The sequence below is a fragment of the Trichomycterus rosablanca genome, chromosome 25 (assembly GCF_030014385.1).
Source record: "Trichomycterus rosablanca isolate fTriRos1 chromosome 25, fTriRos1.hap1, whole genome shotgun sequence".
Classification (NCBI taxonomy): Eukaryota; Metazoa; Chordata; class Actinopteri; order Siluriformes; family Trichomycteridae; genus Trichomycterus; species Trichomycterus rosablanca.
In genome coordinates this window covers 17,901,252-17,922,513 of record NC_086012.1, presented here as the reverse complement: position 1 = coordinate 17,922,513, position 21,262 = coordinate 17,901,252, and the positions used below count along the sequence as shown (strand labels likewise).

Sequence of the window (21,262 nt, the reverse complement as noted above, 5' to 3'; positions counted from 1 at the left end):
AGACACCATGACGTGGGAAAAGATGGGGTTCATGGATCTTTAGATCCCAAACTATACCAGATACATGAGTTCTTATAAAGTGACCGTCAAACTGAGGAGTAAAGTAGATTCTTTACCGAGATGTCAGTTTGGACAGGACTGTTTGATACTATCTAGACAATCTGAGATGTTTCTGTTAGGATTCCATCACCAGACCTGGTCACACCGCTTGAGCAGTGCAGTAAAACCTCATCAAAGTGTGAATATGAGACGAAGTACAATAAGTCACGTTAAGCTTTGTTCACGTTAAGTTTTGTTTGTACGGCCTGAGACGCTTTTACCGCCTCATATTAAACAGTTCATCTCATTGGTGGAGCTTTGAAAAGGTCAGCAGCAAACTGTTCAATCAGGTGAACTTTGAGCACCGCGGCAAAATAGTTTCTCATGAGAATGCGCCCTAAGATTTCCAGACCCATTTTTAACCCGTCGTTTTCTCTCTTCGCCTTTCAGTCATGGACTCACAACATCTCAAAGGAGAAGGAGTTCCTCCGGAAGCTGGTGAAGGCCGACGTCATCACAGACTTGACCAAAGGGATCTAATGGTACTCTTTATTCTGATGGTGCCTTTATTCCAGAGAGAACCGAGACGCTGAAGCCCAGGCGGCGCGCTGAGCTGTACGGTGGCGGCGGGCCGGTCTTGTGCCATGTGCCTTCTGATGGATGAGCTGGAGTTTCCCCCGAACTCCCCGAAGAGTTCCGAATTCTTCCGAGTCCTTAGAGATTAAAACAAGCCGACCGCTGGGTACAGACTCCGCTGCTCGTGCCAAAACGTACCTCCGGGAGAGGGGCGTGTCCTCCTCTACAGCCTGAATGTATTCACTGTGTACGCGCCGTCCGTTCCTGCATCGACGACGGAAACGCCCACGCACACGCTTCTGTGTCGAAAGTGTTCAAACGCAGGCTGATCCTTTTAAAATTATTTATTTTGGGACGTATTTTAAGCCTCTCTAAAAGCGGAGAGGGTTTTTAAATGATCATCTCTTAAGATTTGTATATTTTATTTGATTTTTTTTATCGTAAGGATGTGGTAGACTCTAAATCACCCGGGGTTACGGCGTGCCTGTGGTGCTGGGGTTCTCCTAATGTTTACTTGATATTTTGATAATTACCAGCTTCGGCGGGGTTCGAAATACTTTTGCTTTTGTACTTTTTGCTAAATTATCTGAATTTCTAAAGATTTCTATCATCGTAATTTCCTGAGCTGTATGTTTTTGAGATCGTTAAGTGCGTCAACGCTCGGGATCAAAGTCAGGAAGGAGAGGGCGTTTATGCATCTTTGTGCTTTTTAATTTAATTAATTTAATTTTATATATATATATACAGTATATATATATATATATATATATATTGTTTTTCATTTCGGATAGACGACACATGCTTTATGTAGAAACACGAAGCCCTGACGCTTCACAAAAGTATTCGGACACTTGACCGTGACCTTGTCGGACATCTTATTTATTAAACAAACTGTATTAAAACTGAGCGAAACACATAAATATCAAAGTTAGAAGGGGTGTCCTGGTATAAAATTCACCATTAATATGGAGCACATTCCTAATTGATCTCGGTAGCCACGCCTTAAATCTGCGATGCGATAAAATGCAAGAAAAGTCCGAACATGGGGGTTGAATTTTGACGGATTTGAACCGCACGCATCATGTCGCCTGGTTTCTTCGGAAAATTGCCGCTGCAGAAACCATGATCATCACGAATCCTAATAAAACAAAGACGAGGATGAAAAGTTTGGAACCCGTCAGTGTTACATATCAAACACTCCTCTGATGGATCGGTATTTTAGTATTTTTATGTTATTATAAATGAGGTGTTGGTGGTGGGTCCTCTGCACCAGCGCGTGTCGGTACACTAAAATAACTATTTTTATTTTCCATTTTGATCTAACCAGACAATTCGCGACAACTTGATCAGAAGTCACTATGTTCAGTGTATAGTGTCTCTAAGACTAAGACTGTGCTGAACCACAGCGAAAGCCTTTATCCTCATCTTCAATTGGAGGAAACTCAGAACATCGGAACTTTTGTAAGAGGATCTAATCAGACAATTCACGACATTCAACTCATTACAAATTACAAGTCATGATGTACAGGGTATAATATTCCTGAGACTCTGCTGAACCACAGCGAGAGCCATTATGCTTTTTAAGTGGAGTAATCTCTCAACATTTGTTGGCGGATCTAACCAGACAATTTGCCACAACTCAATCAGAAAATTACAAGTCATGATGTTCAGGGTATAATGTTTCTGGGACTCTGCTGCACCACAGCGAGAGCCATTATCTCCATCATTTGTCAGTCTACCAGCTCATTCAGAAAGTCACAGTTTTGTTGTGTTCCAAAATCAGTTTGGACAACAAGGGTCCAGCGAAAAAAGTAAACAAGAGGTGTTATGATGTGCTGGTGCTTTGACGCATTCAGTCACAGTCGTTGCTGCTATAGGTACGGTGCGACCAGTTCTTTTTACAATGATGTTTCAAATCCGAAATGTGTCATGTTTCTGCTCTTCTTCTCTTTATTTAGTACGATTTGGTACGTTATTAAAGATCAGGTCGTTCCTGCTGGAATCTATGATGCTTATAGAACGATCTATAATCTAGAGTTTATCACTTATCTACCCCAAACAAGGGTTTTTATGCCATATCTCTCGGACCATCCATTCTTCAGTGTTTCAGGAAGCTGATTTATGTGTTATTGATTGTCGACAGGCTTTATACGTCGTAAAGTGAGGTACAGCTCTAAACAGCAGATTCCTGCTGCCGTTTAAAACAGTGCCGTCCAGTTATTTATACGTGTGAGAAATTCCTCTCACTGGTTCTCAAGTGGCCGGAAAAATTACAAGAAGCCAAAGCACTTTGTGAAAGTCGCCTCCGACACCGCGGTACCGCTTCTGTTTAAAGTGTTAGTCCTTTACATAGGTGATTTATTCTCCTCACAGACTAAGAGAAATGTGGTGGACGTGGGTGAGGAATCGGAATGTGGGACGTCTCACCGTCCCGGCGTTCCTCGTATCGATCGTCGACTGTAGATACCGGGTACGAAGTATCTGAATCTCATGCCAAAGATGCAGTAACGTATGCAGTAATGTATATTTAAGTGCTTCCTTTGTGTGTGTGTGTGTGTGTGTGTGTGCGCGTGTGTGAGTGTGTGTGTGCGTCTCGCTCTGCACTTTAGAACAAAGCATTGTGGGTAAGTGTGGGTTCATCGTTCATCTTTTCAGTGTTGCTCAGATTTCCCGACGTTTTCGGGTTCGCTCTTTGGGTCCAAAGCTGCGGCAGGCGAAGACATTCCGAGAAGCAGGTGCCTCCTTTGTCGGTTACCCAGAATTCCATGGGGATGCTAAACTGTTTGTTGCTTAGAGACCTGGTACTGTTATCTGTTGCTTCATGTACAAAATGCTTTCACGAATAAAGACAGATGAAGGAAACGAGTCTGCCTCCAGTTTTGTTTATTCTTAGAGGTTTTTAATATCTTCACTCTTCCCTTGATATTTGGATGGATTAGGGGCGCAAGATAAATTCGCCATGAATTTGGAAAACTGTGTGTAACCCTAGCCCCCCTCCCCTCCCCAGACCCTTTCAGACTAAAATTTTCAGTCATATTTATCACACTATTATTTTTATCATTATTAACATGAGCACTGAGTCAGCTCAGCGGTAAATTGCACTAGCCCACTTCCGCCGAGCTCCTGGGTTCAAATCTTCAGTGATGCTGTCGTTTAGTTTGGCGTCCACGACTGGCTGTGTCTACAGGGGGTTTGACCGAAGCCCTGCGATGGATTGGCGTCCTGTCTGGGGTGCGTTTCTGCATTGCGACCATTGATTCCAGTGGTAACCAGACCCAAAATGGTTTAAAGGTCTTAATGTAAGAGCTCCATTCTCCATTTCACCCCAATATAAACAATATACTTGGCTGTAGATTTAAAAATAAAGATTGCGACTAAGCTAGTTGGCAGTGTGGGTGCCACACAGCACCATGAGTCCAGAGGGGGTGGTTTTGATCCTGTCTGTAAGAAGTTTTGGACGTCATTCACAAACCTGTGAAGACGTTTTCTCCAGGTACTCAAGGTTCCCCAAGTTTTTCATCTTTCACCTCTTCAAACGGTAAGAAGGTGGATTGGCTGATTGTAAATCGCCCCTGAAAGTGACAGTAAAAGTAAAGTTAATGTGCGATAGCCTGCAATGGACTGTCACATGGTCCAGGGTCCACAAAGTACATAAAAGTGAGATTTCTCAAGCCTTGTGTAGAGGCGGTTGAGGAAAGTATCTGGACGACGCCCCTGACGTGAGCTACATGTTTGTTTAGGGTTGATAGGGTAGATAGATGGAACACCTAGCGGTTAGGAGCCCCCTGAAATACCTCAGTATTGAACTGTGGCTGTTGCATGTGTTAACCCAAAAAGCATCACAAGGTATTCACAGGTGTGATGAACGCCCTCATGAGAAGACCGAACATTAGGGAACGCCGTCCATGATCGTGGATTCTTTAAGACCCTGGTAATCTGTACAGAGGTGCAGTATTGTACCTCTGGCTACCTCTGGCACTAAGGTGGTAGGGCGTGTAATCCCTTAAGCTGAGGACTCCTGGTTATTTTCCTTCATGGCAGCCACAGCCCAGAGTATATTAGACAGCAGAATTCTTCATTTCATCCCAAGAGCTCAAGAGAAATCCAGGAGATTGAAATAATTCCACGTAGATTGTTTAATGCTCGTCCCTTGGTGCTGCAAATAGAGTCAATTTGTCCAATTTGATGCTGCTGCAACTCAACCCTCAAATTTTACTCAATCAGCGTGTCCAGACCTGCTTTTATTGCTATATTTAATCCCATGTTACCAACCTCAACATCCATTTCCCATCATCCTACCTGCAGATTCTGTGTGAAAGGGAGTTTTTCCATCATTTTACTTTACATTTCGTGTGGATCTGGTTTCACTGGCACGGTCCCAGAAGACCCTGGACTCACATTCGTCTCAGACTTGGCTTAGATCGACGCTCGAGCAGATGTGCTAACTATGCTAACACTGAATCCCTTTACAGGCCAAGCTTTAGTGTCCATCCTGCTGTTAAAACACCTCTGGAATAATATTCCTGCTATGGTTTTGGGATCCAGTCTCCTGAAGTGACCTCACACGTCCTTGGTCTGACACTCCACAGATGGACGTTTCGTAACAGCAGAGCCACTACGGTTTCGTTATTTCCATCATTGTTTAAAGTTTTTATTTACGCTGACAGGCTTTCACGCCGCCCTTTCCGCCGCGCTCTTCCTGACCCACGTGCTGAAACTTTACCTCTTTTTTTCTTGGAAACTCAAAGGTGGAAGAAATGTAAATTCTGCTCTCGGGATACTTTTAAACAGCGAGCGAGGCACGGCGACACTGATTGGAGGACTTGTTCACAGTGTACTTCATGTCAAACATTGAAAGCATGTTTAAGTGAAATGCTCTGACCTGTTTGTTCCTCTCTGGGAAATAAAAACACTGAAATGGACCAGAATCCTTTCCTGTTTGATTTAGGAACCCAACGGTACATACGGAGGGACATGCAGGTTTAAAAGTGTTCACCACTGCAATGAAAACAAGCGTTTAAGCTCTAATACCACCAACTACCAGCTTCCAAACAACACTGCTTTAGGGATTCAAGGGTCTAAACCTTTAATGAGTGTACACTTTAAGCTCCTCAAGGGCCAGATCTTCCATCATGTCGCCCAGAGGCAATGCTTTGCATTTGCACATGCTCTTACAGAAGTGTCAATCATTTCCCTACTCTAGTTTAAGTAAACAACAGTCCAGGGGTACGAATCTGCTGAAACCCTGTTAGATCATTTATTTAATAAGATGCTATAGAAGGTAAGTGCATGTGTTTCCTCAACCCAAGTTCTCTGAGTAAAGAGACTCAGATGTTCAAACAGAAAAGGGAAGTTGTTTCCAGAGTCTTGATGAGCATCTTCCTTGAGTTCTGGTTGGAGGATCAAGACGAGCAAGACTAGTGGCTTGAAGGTTGCATGGTACAGACTGGGGTGTGATAAGTTCTCCCAAATAGCTTGGGGCTGGTCAATTTTTGGCTTTGTAGGTGAGCATCAGTGTTTTAAACTGAGGCTGAGGTGATGTGGCAGCAGTGGGGTGATGTGCCAGCGTTTAGGTTGGTTGAAAACCAGGTGAGCGGCTGCATTTTGGATGAGTTGCAGGGGTTTAATAGTGGACATGGGAGAACCTGCCAGAAGGGAGTTGCAGTCGCCCAGCCGAGAGATTACAGGACTGGACAAGAATCTGAGCGGCTTCCATAGAGAGAAATGATCGAATCTTCTTGATGTTGTAAAGGAGGAACCGGCACGAGTTCTTTGAGCTGGAGTTTATTGCCTGCAATCCCTTGCAAAATTCTGCATAGGAAGCGTCGTCCTGTGTCCATTAAGACATCAAGGTTTGACGAGTTTGATGACGCATGAGCTTTTTCAACCCTAATGAATTCCTTTCGTCCTTTAGGCTTAAATCACCCAAAAAAATCCTCCAGATTTTAATCTTAGAGAAGAAGCATGGCAGTGCGAGACTCATCAGCAAAGTCTGTGTGTGAGATAATAATCATATTGTTCTAATAATAACAGGTTGCCTCCTGCGAGACACCGTGGGAAAAGGGACCAAAAGTTGTGTTTTTGTCTCCAGCAGTCATGTTAGCGGTTGCGGGACGCCCGAGTGCGTACGATGGGAATCCTGCCAAGCGGCGCTTTGTTGACGGCTGGAACAGACTTGCCAGAAGTATTTGTGCTCTGCGTATTCCTACCTAATCATTCCAAACATGTATGAACTCTGTGTGTGTGTTCTTAGAGATAGCGTTTATTGTGGCTGCGCTTAGCAGCTTACCGCTAGGTACACACGGGCTGCCTTCCCCAGATCGGTTTAGTACGGCGGGCTAGCGTTCATCAGTCACCCTGACAGGCGGGTTTGTAAAGACTAGGTGTCAGTCTGGCCCGGTATGAGTCGGCTCTTGATTGGGTTTTGTTTTCATCGGTGGCTCAGGCCTCATGACTGACAGCTGAATCGACTTCCAGCCTCCAGCCATGTTTTACCGCTTGCTAATCACCGCTGTTACAATAGCTACCTAGCACCGCTTACATCATGTTTTCTATACTGCAGTCATACCTAACATGATCGCTACATGAATCTCCTCTTTCATGCCTCGTTCTGTGTAAATATTGATTTGTGTTTAACATGGACGGTTTAACTCCTGGATTTGAACACCTTCCAAAAACTGAAATGAAAATTTTATAAAAAATCTTAGTGCTTTTTATTAAGACTTAAAAAACACTATTAATATGTCACAGAGAACGCCCTGGCTGAAAATATCACACAGACGTCACAACATTTTAATACAGTTTGTTTTGAAAATGGGACGTCCAACAAACACATGGTGGACTGGTGTCCAAATACTTTTGGTCATATAGTGTATAAATGCTAGCATTCTGTGCTCACCGAATATACAAAATTATTAAAGCATGGCAGGTGTATCCCAGCGGTTAAGGTGCTGGACTAGTCAAGCCCCACCACTGCCAGGTTGCCGCTGATGGACACTTGAGCAAGGCCCTTAACCTGCGATTGCTCAGACGGTCACAGTACTGTAAGTCGCTTTGGATAAAAGTCGAAATGTACATTTAAATAAAAGCTGATGCCAACAAACAATTTGGAAGGCAAAGTTGGAAGCGTATCACCTGTTAGCGACTGAAAATTAGAAGGGTGTCCCAATACTTTTGTCCATACTGATGTGTAGAAATGCTCCTAGGCCACGTTTTGAAATTTTTTGTTGTTCTTTTCTTGATGTTTTGCATGTGTGCACCGTATGAATGGAGCCGTTTGGGAATTCTCAGTGGAAAATACCTGAGTTGCACCCGTGGGCAGGTGGTAGGTGAAGAAATTTGGAAATCCTCACAAGGCTAAATATTCCTCGGCCTTATCTGATCACACCTGAACGGTTAGCTGAGGTGATGAAATCTGGCGGGGTTGTAGATCACAATCTCAGGCGAATCTCAAAATTGTCACGTTGTTGTTGATTGTATGGCGGCGTTTAAAGCCGGCCGTGAGACTCGATTCACGTTCACATGCGTGCGCTGTGGTCCTGCTCTATTAATAGCTCTGAGTACAACCTCCCAGCGTTTGTCTTGACGTTTTGCTTGTTTGGAGCAACGCAAGCGAAACCTCGTTGTTTGTCCACAGCTTTGTGTTCTATTGTCCGCAGTGGAAAGAGTGCACGTTTATGGGTGGAGGATGGAGGGTTGCTGCAGGTGTCCCAAAAACTAGAACCAAGAAATACCTTTTAGAGGTTCCTTCTAAACAAAAAGGTCGACTCTTTGGCTTTGGCTACTCGTCTGGTTTCCCTTTCTGTAAGATCACTCAGAGGTCCAAGAGTTTCTCCAATCATATTTAAGTTTGCAGCCACGTCACCACGATGACACTGCAAGTCTTTTCTCGTTTTTAAAGCATCCAAAACAAACCACAAATGCATCACGTTTTGAAAGTTAGAATGAACAAGCAGATTTTATTGTACCACGTTTGGACTTTTGTTGGTGTTTTCTATTCAATCGACTACTTTTACCACCTGGTCTGATACAAACCCAAAAAAAATGATGTTGCAAATCTAAAAGTAATTTTGTCTATCTAAAGCTTGAGCCTCAGAGTCCCTCAGGGTTCTGTTATTGGCCCACTTAAATTTCGCCATGTTTAAAAAAAAAAATACTCTACGGCTTCACACAGATGCCCGACTGACTGATAGCACCGCTGTAAATTAAACCCTGGATCCACAGATCTCAGCAGCAGTGGAATAGCATACTTTTACCGCTACGCCACCTAAGCACCCAACGTTCCGCTCGAATATAACAGGCCTAAACGAAGATAAACACAATTTGTCACACACAGTCCGGTAACAAATGATTTCTTGAATGGATTACACACTGGTATGAAAATGAAAAGCGCTGAAAGTGATTTTGTAACTTCCCGATTTAATAATTCTGTCATCAGTCCGATTTGGTGCAGCAATCACATCCAGCTGATCTCATTTACTCAGCATGATTTAGCGTGACGTCCAGACGACTCACAAATCCAGCGGAACTGAATCCCGGCATGTACGTAAGTGGTTCAGGGTGAAGGGTCCCGCCCGAGGGCACCACAGTGGCTCCGCCAATCAGAAACCCTAACCGCAGAGCTACCAGGGATGAATGTAACTCGTCGACGTATTTCAGCACGGGATCATCATAATACATCAGGAATCTGAAGAGGGGAATTTGTATTTACTGACAGTACTGCCCTGAGGGTCGCTCCACGGTTAGCGTCTGGAGCACGGGGGGGTTATGCGTCCTCCTCTAGGGCACAGTTTCTCGTTTTCAACGTGTTACTTAATTGTAGAGATTTATTTAAGGAATTACAGTAGTTTACTTACTTTAATTACCGCACGGGTCAAACAATCCATTACGAAGATCGGCTAGCGCTCGGTGATAAACGTACAGCTTGTTATAATGCATGGTCGCTCGAACCTGTTCACACGAGGCTGAGCTCCCGCTGGAGATTTAGTCCAGGTAAACGTTTGCATTTACAAACGTTTGGTCTGTCAGGGGAAAGTTTCGGATTTCACCGGGTTTCATTACTGTCGCGGATGATTATTTAAAGATTTTATCTTTCTGATGGCTGTTTGTGTGCCGAGTGCATCACGCGTAAAACACCACGGCTCATAGCAGCACTTATAATAATAAACATTATAGTGGGTAATCAATCAGTCTTCCTAACACCTCATCTAAAAAAATCTACAAATCTAAATTTCAGATCAGGAGTACCTCAGGGTTCTGTAAATGTTCCATTAAAGTTTGGCTTTTATGGATCAAATTCATTATTTTTTAAATAATAATTAATGCAATACTGGCTATAAATCATGCATGAGGGATCTTTCTTACCAGTTTTAGTGTTTAGACATATAAAATAAATAAACAATATGGCCAAAAGTATTTGGACGCCCAACCAAAATGTGTATTAAAATAAAAATACCTTTTCAGCTGTAAGAACAGCCGCTCTTCTGATCAGGCTTCTCACAAAACTTATAGGCATGTCTGTGGGAATTGGTTCCCATTCAGTCAAAGGAGCATGTGTATGGCTGGCCACTGATGTAAGTGTTCCGGTTCATTCCAAAGCTGTAGGCTGAGGTCACAGAGCCCTGACCACACTTATTTCTTTGTTTGGATTTGAAAAACTAGTCAGGATTGGAACTTACAACCATCTGATAAGCAGTTCAGAGCTAGTTTTGGGCATGGTGGAGAGGGGTTATCATGCAGGGTTCCTTAAATGTCAAGCCCAAATCATTAGGAACATCCTCACACCTTTACGCCTCTTCTACTTTACATCACTGTTGTCACTTTGCGTCAGGTATGTGATTTTAAAGTCAGATATATCAGACAGTCAAACAGTGCTGTGCTTTACCCGTGTGGGGCGGCTCGGCCATACAAACTTGATCTGTAACTCTTCTGATAAACAGTTATCACACTTTGGTTGCTTCCAAAGACAGTTTGGAACTCAGAAGTGAGTGAAGTAGTTGCCTTCAGCTTTCTGTGGTCTCAAGTGTGGCTTTAGAGCTGAGCTGTTGTTGCTCCTGCACATTTTACTTTACAAAAACAGCAAACAGTTGACCAGGGAAGCGAATCTCACATTCTGTATCCTGGCGGTGCTGCATTAAAATACATGAGCTCTTAAATACTGCCAGTTCTTTTTAATTTAGGGTCACCACCAGACACCCAGTGTTTACGCATTGTGTATTTAGTGGTTGGTATTAAAAGGTGGGTTTGTTGTACATTGAGCCAGAAGGTGTCTGGTTTCTAAACAATGCCTCTACGTGTGGTTAACAAGTGAAGACTTCTGTTCCACATGTGTTGGTGCTGACTTTAATTTTGAGCTGAATGAAAGAGGACAAAGGTGAAATGTCTGTACACGCACTCATAAATGCTTCTGTCCATAAACTCCAGAATGTTCTGCCTGAATTACACGGCATAATGGAGAAGGTTCTGGAAGGATTGATGATGTGCTCTGGTATTTGTTGTGTATTCAGAAGACAGGAGACACCTCTGTAACGTTTATTCTGTAGGTGTTTGCTATGAATTGTAAGTGTGTGGAGATGTTGGCAGTGATCCTACACATTACTGCTCTGATATATTTAGTTCCTTTAATCATCTACGTTACATAACCTGAACCTAGAGAACGATGTTCTACCCTAAATATAGGTAACAAAGATATTCTCCTTTATTTAGAAAACCAAATACATAAAAAAAAATACAAAAATAAATGTTTTAAAAATAATTATCAGTAGTCTTGTTAATTCGCCTGGGTTGGGGGTTTACTGTGGGTAATAATAATAATATAATAAAACACGACAATAATAATAATAAATATAATAATAATAATACATTATAACAACGATATAATAATAATAATAATAATAATAATATTTAATAATAATAAGTAATAATAGTGTTTTAATATTCTACATTGTATTCTAGAAGTTGCATGTAGATAAATCGATCATTTTCTATTATTATTATTATAATTATTATAATTTTTATTATTTCATTATAATAACAACAATAATAATAATAATAATAATAATAATAATGTTTTTAATGATTCTACATTGTATTATTGAAATTAAATGTATTATCTATAAATGTAAATGAATGAATTGCTAATAATAATATTAAACGAAATATTTATAATAATAATTATTATTATAATATAATAGTAATAATTATGAAGTGTTTCAATATTTTACATTGTATCGTAGTAAATGTTTCATTGTATAGAAATTTATTTTTTTAATAATAATAATAATTATTATTATTATTGTTGTTGTTGTTATTACTATTATATTAATATTATTTATATTATAATTATTATTATTATTATTATTATTATTGTTATTGTTATTATTATTATTTAATGTGTTAATTTCTCTGTGTGTGTGGTACAGAGGGAGGTGCCTCACTGCACATTAAAGCTTTCAGATAGTTTTGCCGCCGCTTTTGAAAACACACACACACACACACACACACACACACACACACACTGGTCTGATGCGCAGCGCACACACGTAACCGATGAGCGCGCCCGCACACACGGAGCGACAGACGCGCGCACTCGCACAGACACTCAGAGTCGGAGTGGAGTGAGTGAGGGAGTGAGTGAGGGAGTGAGTGAGGGAGTGATCGTGGGAGTGATCGTGGGAGTGATCGGGTGATTATGATGTAGTGAGTGGAAGAGTGCACAGGAGTGACCAGGGACATGAGGAACGGACCGGAGCGCGCGCACTCACCCACCGGTAACGCGCTTTTACTTCTTTATTACCTTTAAGTTTGGGTTCTTTAGTTCAGTCTGTACTGTGGATATATGAGTGAGTGGGTGAGTGAGAGTGAATGAGTAAGTGGGTGAGTGAGTAAATGCGTGAGTGGATGGGTGAGTTAGTGAATGGGTGAGTGTACAGCTGTGTAAACTCTGGGTTATAAAACCTAAAAGAGTCCCAGACCAAAGCTCAGCTCACTCATTCATCCTGGAACTCTGAAGTGTCTGAGCCTCTGGGATTTAAATTAATTTGTTAAACTGGGGTCGAATTAATTAGTTGAACTGGTTTGTTAAACTGGTGTTGAATTGATTTGTTAAACTGGTGTTGAATTTCTGTGTTAATCTGGTGTTTAATTAATTAGTTGAACTGGTGTTGAACTGGTTTGTTAAACTGGTGTTGAATTGATTTGTTAAACTGGTGTTGAATTCATGTGTTAATCTGGTGTTTAATTAATTAGTTGAACTGGTGTTGAACTGGTTTGTTAAACTGGTGTTGAATTATTTTGTTGAACTGGTGTTAAATTAATGTGTTCATTTGGTGTTGAATTAATTTATCAAAATTGTGTTGAACTGATTGGTTAAACTGGTGTTAAATTAGTTTGCTGAACTGGTGTTAAATAAAATGATGTAGAGTGATTAATTGCTCCTGGACTTTAATAAGACGCAGGTTTGAGTTCAGCTCTGTTCTTCAGAGTGTTGAGACTGTGAGAAAGCTGAACAAACTCAACCTCACATAAATAAACACATGAGATGAATCAGGCCGAACAGGACGAGTTCATGATGGTGATATTTTTATCTTTACGTGCTTGATTACCCTGGACGTGTCAGGAAACTGAAGAAAGTCCAGATCACCATCGGTCACCTCATGAAGACTAGAAGTTTCATAAACTGAACCTGGATTAACACTTCTTTTTTCCGTTTTATCTCAGGATGTGTGTTTATAACCGGTGTGTCAACAAAAACCTCCGAAAGCTAAAAAAGGTCCAGCACCTAATAAACAAATACACTGAATATTTAGCATCTGTGACCTGATATTTATATATACGTGTTTATTCTATACTGGATGTGCACTGGAAATGTGTTCTAATGTTCTTCACTGGGGAAGTAACCCATATTTGGCATTTTTATGATAGTTGTGGTGTGTATTCTGCTGGATTTTATATAATATACTCACGCAGTTTGGAATAACTTAAAAAGCTGATAATGCTGCTCTTTCTGGAGTTCTGGGTGTTTTGTTGTGTACTTTAGATGCTGAGTGTCAGCAGATGAGTGTCAGAAGGATGGATGAACTGTTCATTACTGATTCATAACTGTAGATTTAACACCTAACAAGCTCAATAGTGTTCAGTTAGGTTTAATATTAGTAAACCAAACTGGCTTTGAAGACTTCTAGAGCTCTCAGAAACCTTAAAGGATTTTAGAGATGCTGTGAAACACTAGGCACAAGGCCTCTCAATACTCTGGACATGTTGGACATACTCCGGGAATTCTCCTGGAGCCCTGTCCAGGGTGTTCCAGTGGAATTGGATCTGCCATGACCCTGACCAGGATGAAGTCATGATGGAAATGAAATGTTCTGCTGGTTCTAAAGATCCTGAGGATGTTGCCAGACAGGGCGTGACGTCACATCCCCAAGTCCTTCACGCTGATGTATCTGGGGGGATTATGAGACTAGTTTTTTGTTGTCTGTACTTCAAAGGTTTTTAAGAACTTGCAAATCTCAGGAAACTTGGAAAGATTTTGACCTTGGGTTCACCTAGATGGGTCAGAGAGCTTCAGTGTTGGTACAGTGATGAATTAACACCTCATGGCGTTGGAGTTACACCTGAATGCTGAATTCTGGTTTGCTTAAGGAACTGTCAGAAATCTGATGATATGAGCTTCACCTCTGCCAATTTGCCATGGTTGGGCCCTTAAACAAGGCCCCCGAAAACACATTAAATGCTTGGACTGTATTCGGTCACAGTTTTAAGTCCCTTTGAATTAAGCAGTCTTAATAAGCATGAACAGGAGTTTCCTTCTTGCACGACAGTTCTTAAGCTTGACTGTGGACAGTAACCTCTGTGTTCCAGTTTTAGTTTTGGTTCTTGGATGACATCAAACCTTTAAAACCACTGACCAAAAGCACGGCAGGTCCGGCTCCACCGGGGAAACACTAAGCGTGAGGCAGGACTACCCTGGACAGGGCGTTAATCCATAGCAGGGCTTCAGCCGACCTCCACCTCTCTACACAGACATGTTTGCATGTCTGTAATGCTTGGCTGCACCACCCAAGTGCCAACACTGTTTTAAGTACTTTTTTAATAGGTTATTTCTACAACCTGTTGTAGAAATCCCACTGGCGTGAGCTATAATGGGCACAAATTCCCACAGACATGCTTCAAAGCCTTGTGAGAAGCTTCTCAAAGAGAAGAGTGGGTGTTGTTCTAGCTGAAAAGATCACACAGAGGTCTGTTTTAATAGCATTTGTTTTTTTATAACAGGACGTCCGACACGCTCACGATCAGGCGTCCGAATACTTTTGGCCCATATAGCGTGTAGAGTTATTTTAGGCGACTGTATTAGTTTTTGCACCGATATTTACTGGCAAAGTTGATGTTTGTATAATATTGACCAGAAACCTGGTGTAGAAATTTTACTGGCGTGAGCCCAGCCATACATATGCCATCATGTTTTTTATACTAAATGGGTACAAATTCCCACAGACATGCTTCAAAGTGTTGTGAGAAGCTTCTCAGAGAGAAAAGCGGCTGTTTATCTTGCTGAACAGATCACACAGAGGTCGCTCTGTTTTAATAGCATTTGTTTTTGAAACAGGGCGTCCAAATACTTACAGCGTATACAGTTATTTTAGAGGCTGTATTAGTTTATGCTCTGATAACTATATTGCTTTATCAGTTGCACAGTATTAACTAGCAAACTCGCACCCTAGAGACTCAGAAGACGCCCGTATCGTCGCATATTTCAGCTTTTCATTTGTTCCTTGTTGGTCCTTGTTTGCTTTAATCATGCTGGTGTAGCAATCAGTTCCGAACAAATCAGCATCGTTTTGGAATTAGCCTGAACTGGACGCTGGAGAGGTTAAAGCTGCACTTCAAAGATCTCGCTCTCGATCTGAAAATGAGCTCTGCAAAATAAAAGAGACCTCAACGTTCCCGGGGTGGATGTTCCTGACGTTCCTGTCTGTCTGAGCGTTCTGATTCCCACCCGTCCGTTCCAGGCGAGCGCGGTGCTGCGGGAGGGTCGCTGGTTCTGCTCCTCTCGCTCTGTTAGATGCTCGTATTGCTGTCGGGCTGCTTCGAGTTTTCTTGGCTTCATCTCATTTGAGAGGAACAACATGTTTTGTAAATCTTTGTCTTTTCACATGGATAGAGGTTCTCTACCCCCCCCCCCCCCCCATCCCTAAATTCCTTTGTGCTAACAAGACACTCATGTGTTCCTGTCCGACTGGAATGCAGTCCTTAAATGCCACACACACACACACACACACACACACGCGTATCTTCTGCACTTTACTAAACTTTTCTTGAAGTTTATTGGGTGTGTGTACGAGCTAATTGTTTATTTGCAATGTGAGAGGTAAAAGCTTAATATTAACTAGCATTAGTTTGTTGTGTGTTTGAGGTACTCGTGAATCCAGCAGTTATTGGGAACAATAAATGTATTTATTTTTAATATTAAAATAAATGTAAACTATTCATTCTTACAGGATCTCTTACAGTTTCTCTTCATGTTAAAAGCTGCTGCACAAACGTCAGTGTTAAGCTGCAGAAACACAGAGAAGCAGTAGCATCACTGCATTTGTGGTTCAGCAGTTTAGTTTAGCTTGTTGTGCCGTACCCGGGTGCTTCACGGTCTGGTACTGAGGCTGGAAGCTAGATTTTGTAGGTGTGGATCTTGTTTGTTTGTGGGCACGAGTGGAAGTGCCACCCTGAACAGGGCGCCAGTTTGTTACAGGGCGTCACACAATCACCCGTTAACTCCCTCACATACTCACTCACACTGAGGGCCATTTAGAGAAGCAAAACAAGCGTCTGTATGGCTGCGGTAGCTCCGTGGTTATAGGGTACTGAACCAGCCAGCAGAAGGTTGACGGTTTAAACCCTACCGCTGTCAAAGTAGCCCTTTTTGGGCCCCTGAGCAAGGCCCTTAAGTCACTTCGGATAAAAGCATCTGCAAAATGCTGCAAATGTATATGTACAAGGGATCTTCAAAAAGTTTCCTCACTTTTATATTGTAGTTATAAGCGGTGAGGGTGGGAGGGAGGAGGAATCAGTCGTGTCTGAGAGACTGAGAGACGCTTATAGTCTGGATTTAGCTCCATCTGATTTCCACCTTTTTGGATGCTCAAAGAAGCTTTATGGGGAAGAAGATTTTCATGTGATGATGATGTGAAAGCAGCGGCACATTAGTGGCTACGAGCTCAACCAAACACATTTGTTGCTGACGGCATTAAAAAGTTGGTACGACGCTGGAAAAATGCATCGGAAGGCGACGATGTAGAAAAGTGATGAAGTTTGTTTTTAAATTCTTAATAAATAGAGTTTGGAACCCAGGTCAGCAGGACCCTTGGTGCTACCCGGTCCAGAACGTCCAGCGTAGACGTCGGCGTTCTCTCAGCATTTATGTCTGAAGCTGGCCGGTGCAGAAAGGAAAGTACATTCCTTGTGAGAGTGATGAGCGACTTTCGGCACTAATGGCGTTCCTGCGGTATGAGTCTTCGCCCGCGGCGTGTGATCTGACTGGCTGTGTACGGTGGGCCTACATAAACCTGTCAGCGGGGGTGATGGTGCAGGAGACGCCGTGAGAAGCTCAGTGTGAGTGTGAGAGGGTGAGGAAGGTTATGGACCTGAGTGGGGACGTGTGATGTATGGTTAGCAGCTGGATGCCGGACGCTAATTGCTCACAGCGGCACGTTATTAACGAGTCGCTTCCCACAATGTGATAACGCTGAACCGATTAATTATCTCACGCACCACGTTCTCCTCCAGGATGAAGCTTTTTATATATATTTTATATCATTTACTGATCTTTTCAAATGAAATTGTTGAAGTTTTTGTCGACAACTGGTCAGAAGATGCAGGACGGTCTAGAGGGAAACACTTAAACGTGCATGGGTCCATACAGTATTTTATAGTTCTTTCTTTCTTTTTTTTAATTCATTTTAAAATGTTAACAAACCACATTAACTCAAGTAAGTGAATAAGTGAAAGAATAAAAAATAAATAAATAAATAAAAGTGTCCCCCTCTTAACTAACTTCCCCTGTTTCTTCTTACCCCCCTTTAGTTATTTATTTACTATTTATTATTTATTCATTTATTCATTATTTATTTATTTATTTATTTATTTATTATTTATTATTTATTATTTATTTATTATTTATTATTTATTTATTATTTATTTAATTAGTATTTATTTATTATTTATTTATTTATAATTTATTTATTTGTTATTTAGTATTTATTTATTATTTATTATTTATTTATTTAATCTTATTTTTCTTTATTTAATATTCTATCCAATCCACCTTTACTTAATGTATAAATATGATATGAAATAATTAAAATAATTAGGAGCTTAAATTAAAAAACTTTATTTAATTAATTATTATCATGATGAAATACTGGCAGGAATTTGTTTATTTATTCATTGTCTGTTTTTGTTTTATAATTTATACAGAATCTGAGCAAATTACAACACAATACCCCCCAAAAATACATAAATAATAAAATAAATAAATAATAAAATAAATAAATAAATAAACAGGAAGGAGGCAGCCACACCAAACTCTACAGTCAAAGTGTCTGTTTTATTGCTGCTTTATCCTGGTCAGGGTCACGGTGCGTCTGATTTGTTGGGCGAAAGGTATAGGACACCCTGGACGGGTCGCCAGTTTATCACAGGTCACACACACACACACACACACACACTTAGGGCAATTTATTTAGTAACTCTGATTAACATGACTGCACGTCTTTGGACTTGTGGGAGGAAACCTGGAGGAAACCGTTATACGAGTCCAGTTTACGAGTTTGTAACAGTACTGCTGTGTTTCTGCTAGCATGAGCATGAAAACGTAAACGTTAACTAGCGGCCTCTTGTTAGTCTGCCTTAAAAGTGCAGCGTTTGACCTCGGCTGACCCGGGCTTTAACCATCCCAGGGGTCAGCACCACGTTTAAAAGAGCCTCTGTCCTGTGTTTGCAGGTGGATGTTCATGGCCGATTTACCACGTTAAACATGCAAATGTATCAATCGGTGCTGTCGGCCTGTCGGGCGCCCTCATAGAGACATGATTGGCTATGTCAGTGATGGGGGGAAGGTCGAGGCCCTGCGATCTGTTATTCCGGGAAAGCCGGACCCACTGCGAGCCTGACCAGGCTAAAGTTGTGGTAAAACAGTGGAATGAAATGAAAATGAATGAATATAATACATGCAGAAGTTAGATTGGCTGCTCCGAGTGTGTGGTGCAGTGATGGATTGGCATCTTGTTCTGGCTGTCTGTGTGTAGTTTGGCATGTTCTTTACCATGTTCCTGTGTGCTTTCTTCTTCTACGCCAGCAACATGCCAGTAGGTGAGCTTGCTGAACTGAGTTATTACAAACGAGTGAGGAAGTGCAGATTCAGAGGAATGCATTCACCACGACCCTGACCAGGCAGACGTAGTTACATAGACACGAAATATTGAATAAATGAATTAATGATACTTGGTGGTGGTGGTAGCTCTGCTGTTGAGGTATTGGACTGTTTATTGGAAGATGCCAAGTTGCCACAGTTGGGCCCCTGAGCGAGGCCCCTAACCCTCCTTGTATTGTATTCAGTCACAACTGGAAGTTGCTTTGTGTATGCAATGACTGTTCAGAATTCCTAGCATACACCTAACATAAGGTTATAATCTGGGTTTTTCCCCCGACCTCGGCTAAAGACCACTGTTCCATGAACTTTCAAGTCAAATTAGCCCTATTTATATGACCACAGAGAAGTCACCAGCAGTTGTAGAAGGCCAAACCAAGTTAAATGACATTCTAGAACTTTCTACACCAGCAAAATAATCTCAGTATCAGACCTGCTGAGACCTGGACTCCACAAGACGTCTGAAGGACCTTTGAGGTATCTGAGGATTCGTCTGACCAGTCGAGCTTCTTCTGCTGCTCCGATGTCCAGTTCCTGAGTGCCTGAGTGCTCTTGTAGGTGCTTAAAATGCTGGACAGGAGATGCATGGCAGAGTGGTCCTTACCAGGCCCCTTAGTCTTCCATCAGTCTTCCGTCTGGCATCAGTGAGTCTTGGCTGCCCAAAGATCTGTCTGTGGTCGGTGGCTCATCCCTTCTTGAACTGGAGATCCTTTAACCCAGTCACCTGGCAGTAACTTATCAAAGTCCTGGTCCTGATCAAAGTCCCTCAGGTCTCTATGTTGAACAGTGGTGACCTGGCAGACCTTCAGGTCACCAGCTCTTGACTTTGAGCTCTGCTCTCAGGTTGGCATTAGATACTTCTCTCCAGAAGTTGGAACGAATTCCGTCCGCTGTGTGGTCATGATACGCCCCGGCGACCCTTCACCTCCTCTCTCTGACTGCAGAATGGGGCGTAATTGTTCCTCCATCCTGGTCTCAGCCACTAAATTGGCCCCGTAAGCTTAGCCTTTGACACCGACTGGTAATTTGGCCTGATTGTGGCACAGCCGGTGCAAGAGGAGCTCGGAGTGCCACAGGGCAGCCGGGGCAGTCTGGATCTGGATCTGTTTAACCTTCAGCGCCTTGAAGATCACACGAAACCAGACGGACGTCCTTTAAAAAAAAGCCTGGAAAGGTGAACGGGGGCGTGCTGGGCTCCGCTGGTTTCGTGTCTGACGGATTGTCTGGTCTGACGGATATTATTGGATGTTTTTTTATCGGCTCATCTCCCGCTCGATGAAGTATGCTAAACGCGCTTATTGCTAACACCGGCGTTTGTGGCTGGAACTACTTCTTTCATACAATAAGCCATATTCTCCTGCGATTGCCAGGTCAGATGCATTAATCATGGTGGCGTCGGGCCCTTTGAACGGCCCGGCCAGGACATGGAAACTCTTTGAATGCCGTTCGTTTATCCAGACGCACTAATGGCTGCCTCCTCCCCACCTCCTCCTCCTTCCACCCCGAGCTTAATTTGAACAAATGAGACGTGAGCGAGAGTACACAGCGGCGAGGAGACGCACCAGGCTGTCAGGCAGTAATGGATTTATCTGGAAACACAGAGATGCTGTGACGATCGGCTTCGCTTAGTCAGGATCCAGAGCTGTTAAATTGTGCGTTCTGGTTGTTTTTAGGGCTGTTAGGTGCTCCAAACGGCTCTAAAAACAGCCTGTTTATTGCCATCGGGGTGGATTGATGTGACCCATTAACCCTATTATAATCGGACCAGATTCAGTACCTGCTTACAGCTGGAATTTCTCTGGACCGCTCACTCAAAAACAAGAACCAGGTCAGACATGGAACCCACACTTTTTCCTGCAGAGATGACCAATCACAGACATGGGAAAGACTTTTGGCCAAAAGTATGTGGACACACGACCCTGCGCTTGCTTGACTTTTCCCATTTTGAATCCCTTATTTTATCAGCTCCACTTACCATATAGAAGCACTTTGTAGTTCTACAATTACTGACTGTAGTCCATCTGTTTCTCCGCATGCTTTGTTAGCCACCTTTCATGCTGTTCTTCAATGGTCAGGACCCCCACAGGACCACCACAGAGCAGGTATTATTTAGGTGGTGGATCATTCTCAGCACTGCAGTGACACTGACATGGTGGTGGTGTGTTAGTGTGTGTTGTGCTGGTATGAGTGGATCAGACACAGCAGCGCTGCTGGAGTTTTTAAATA

The 21,262-nt window shown here is 42.3% G+C and overlaps 1 protein-coding gene across 5 annotated transcripts in view; it reads left to right on the top strand.

The window, feature by feature from the left end:
- Window positions 1-3,480, top strand: part of st3gal3b (ST3 beta-galactoside alpha-2,3-sialyltransferase 3b) — a 54,254-nt gene extending 50,774 nt beyond the window's left edge. For all 5 annotated transcript variants that reach the window (XM_062987553.1, XM_062987551.1, XM_062987552.1 and 2 more), the window contains one exon: window positions 490-3,480. In XM_062987553.1, coding sequence (XP_062843623.1) covers window positions 490-579 — 90 coding nt within the window. In that variant the 3' untranslated portion in view covers window positions 580-3,480. The remainder of the gene's footprint in view (window positions 1-489) is intronic.
- The last annotated feature ends 17,782 nt before the right edge of the window (window positions 3,481-21,262 follow it).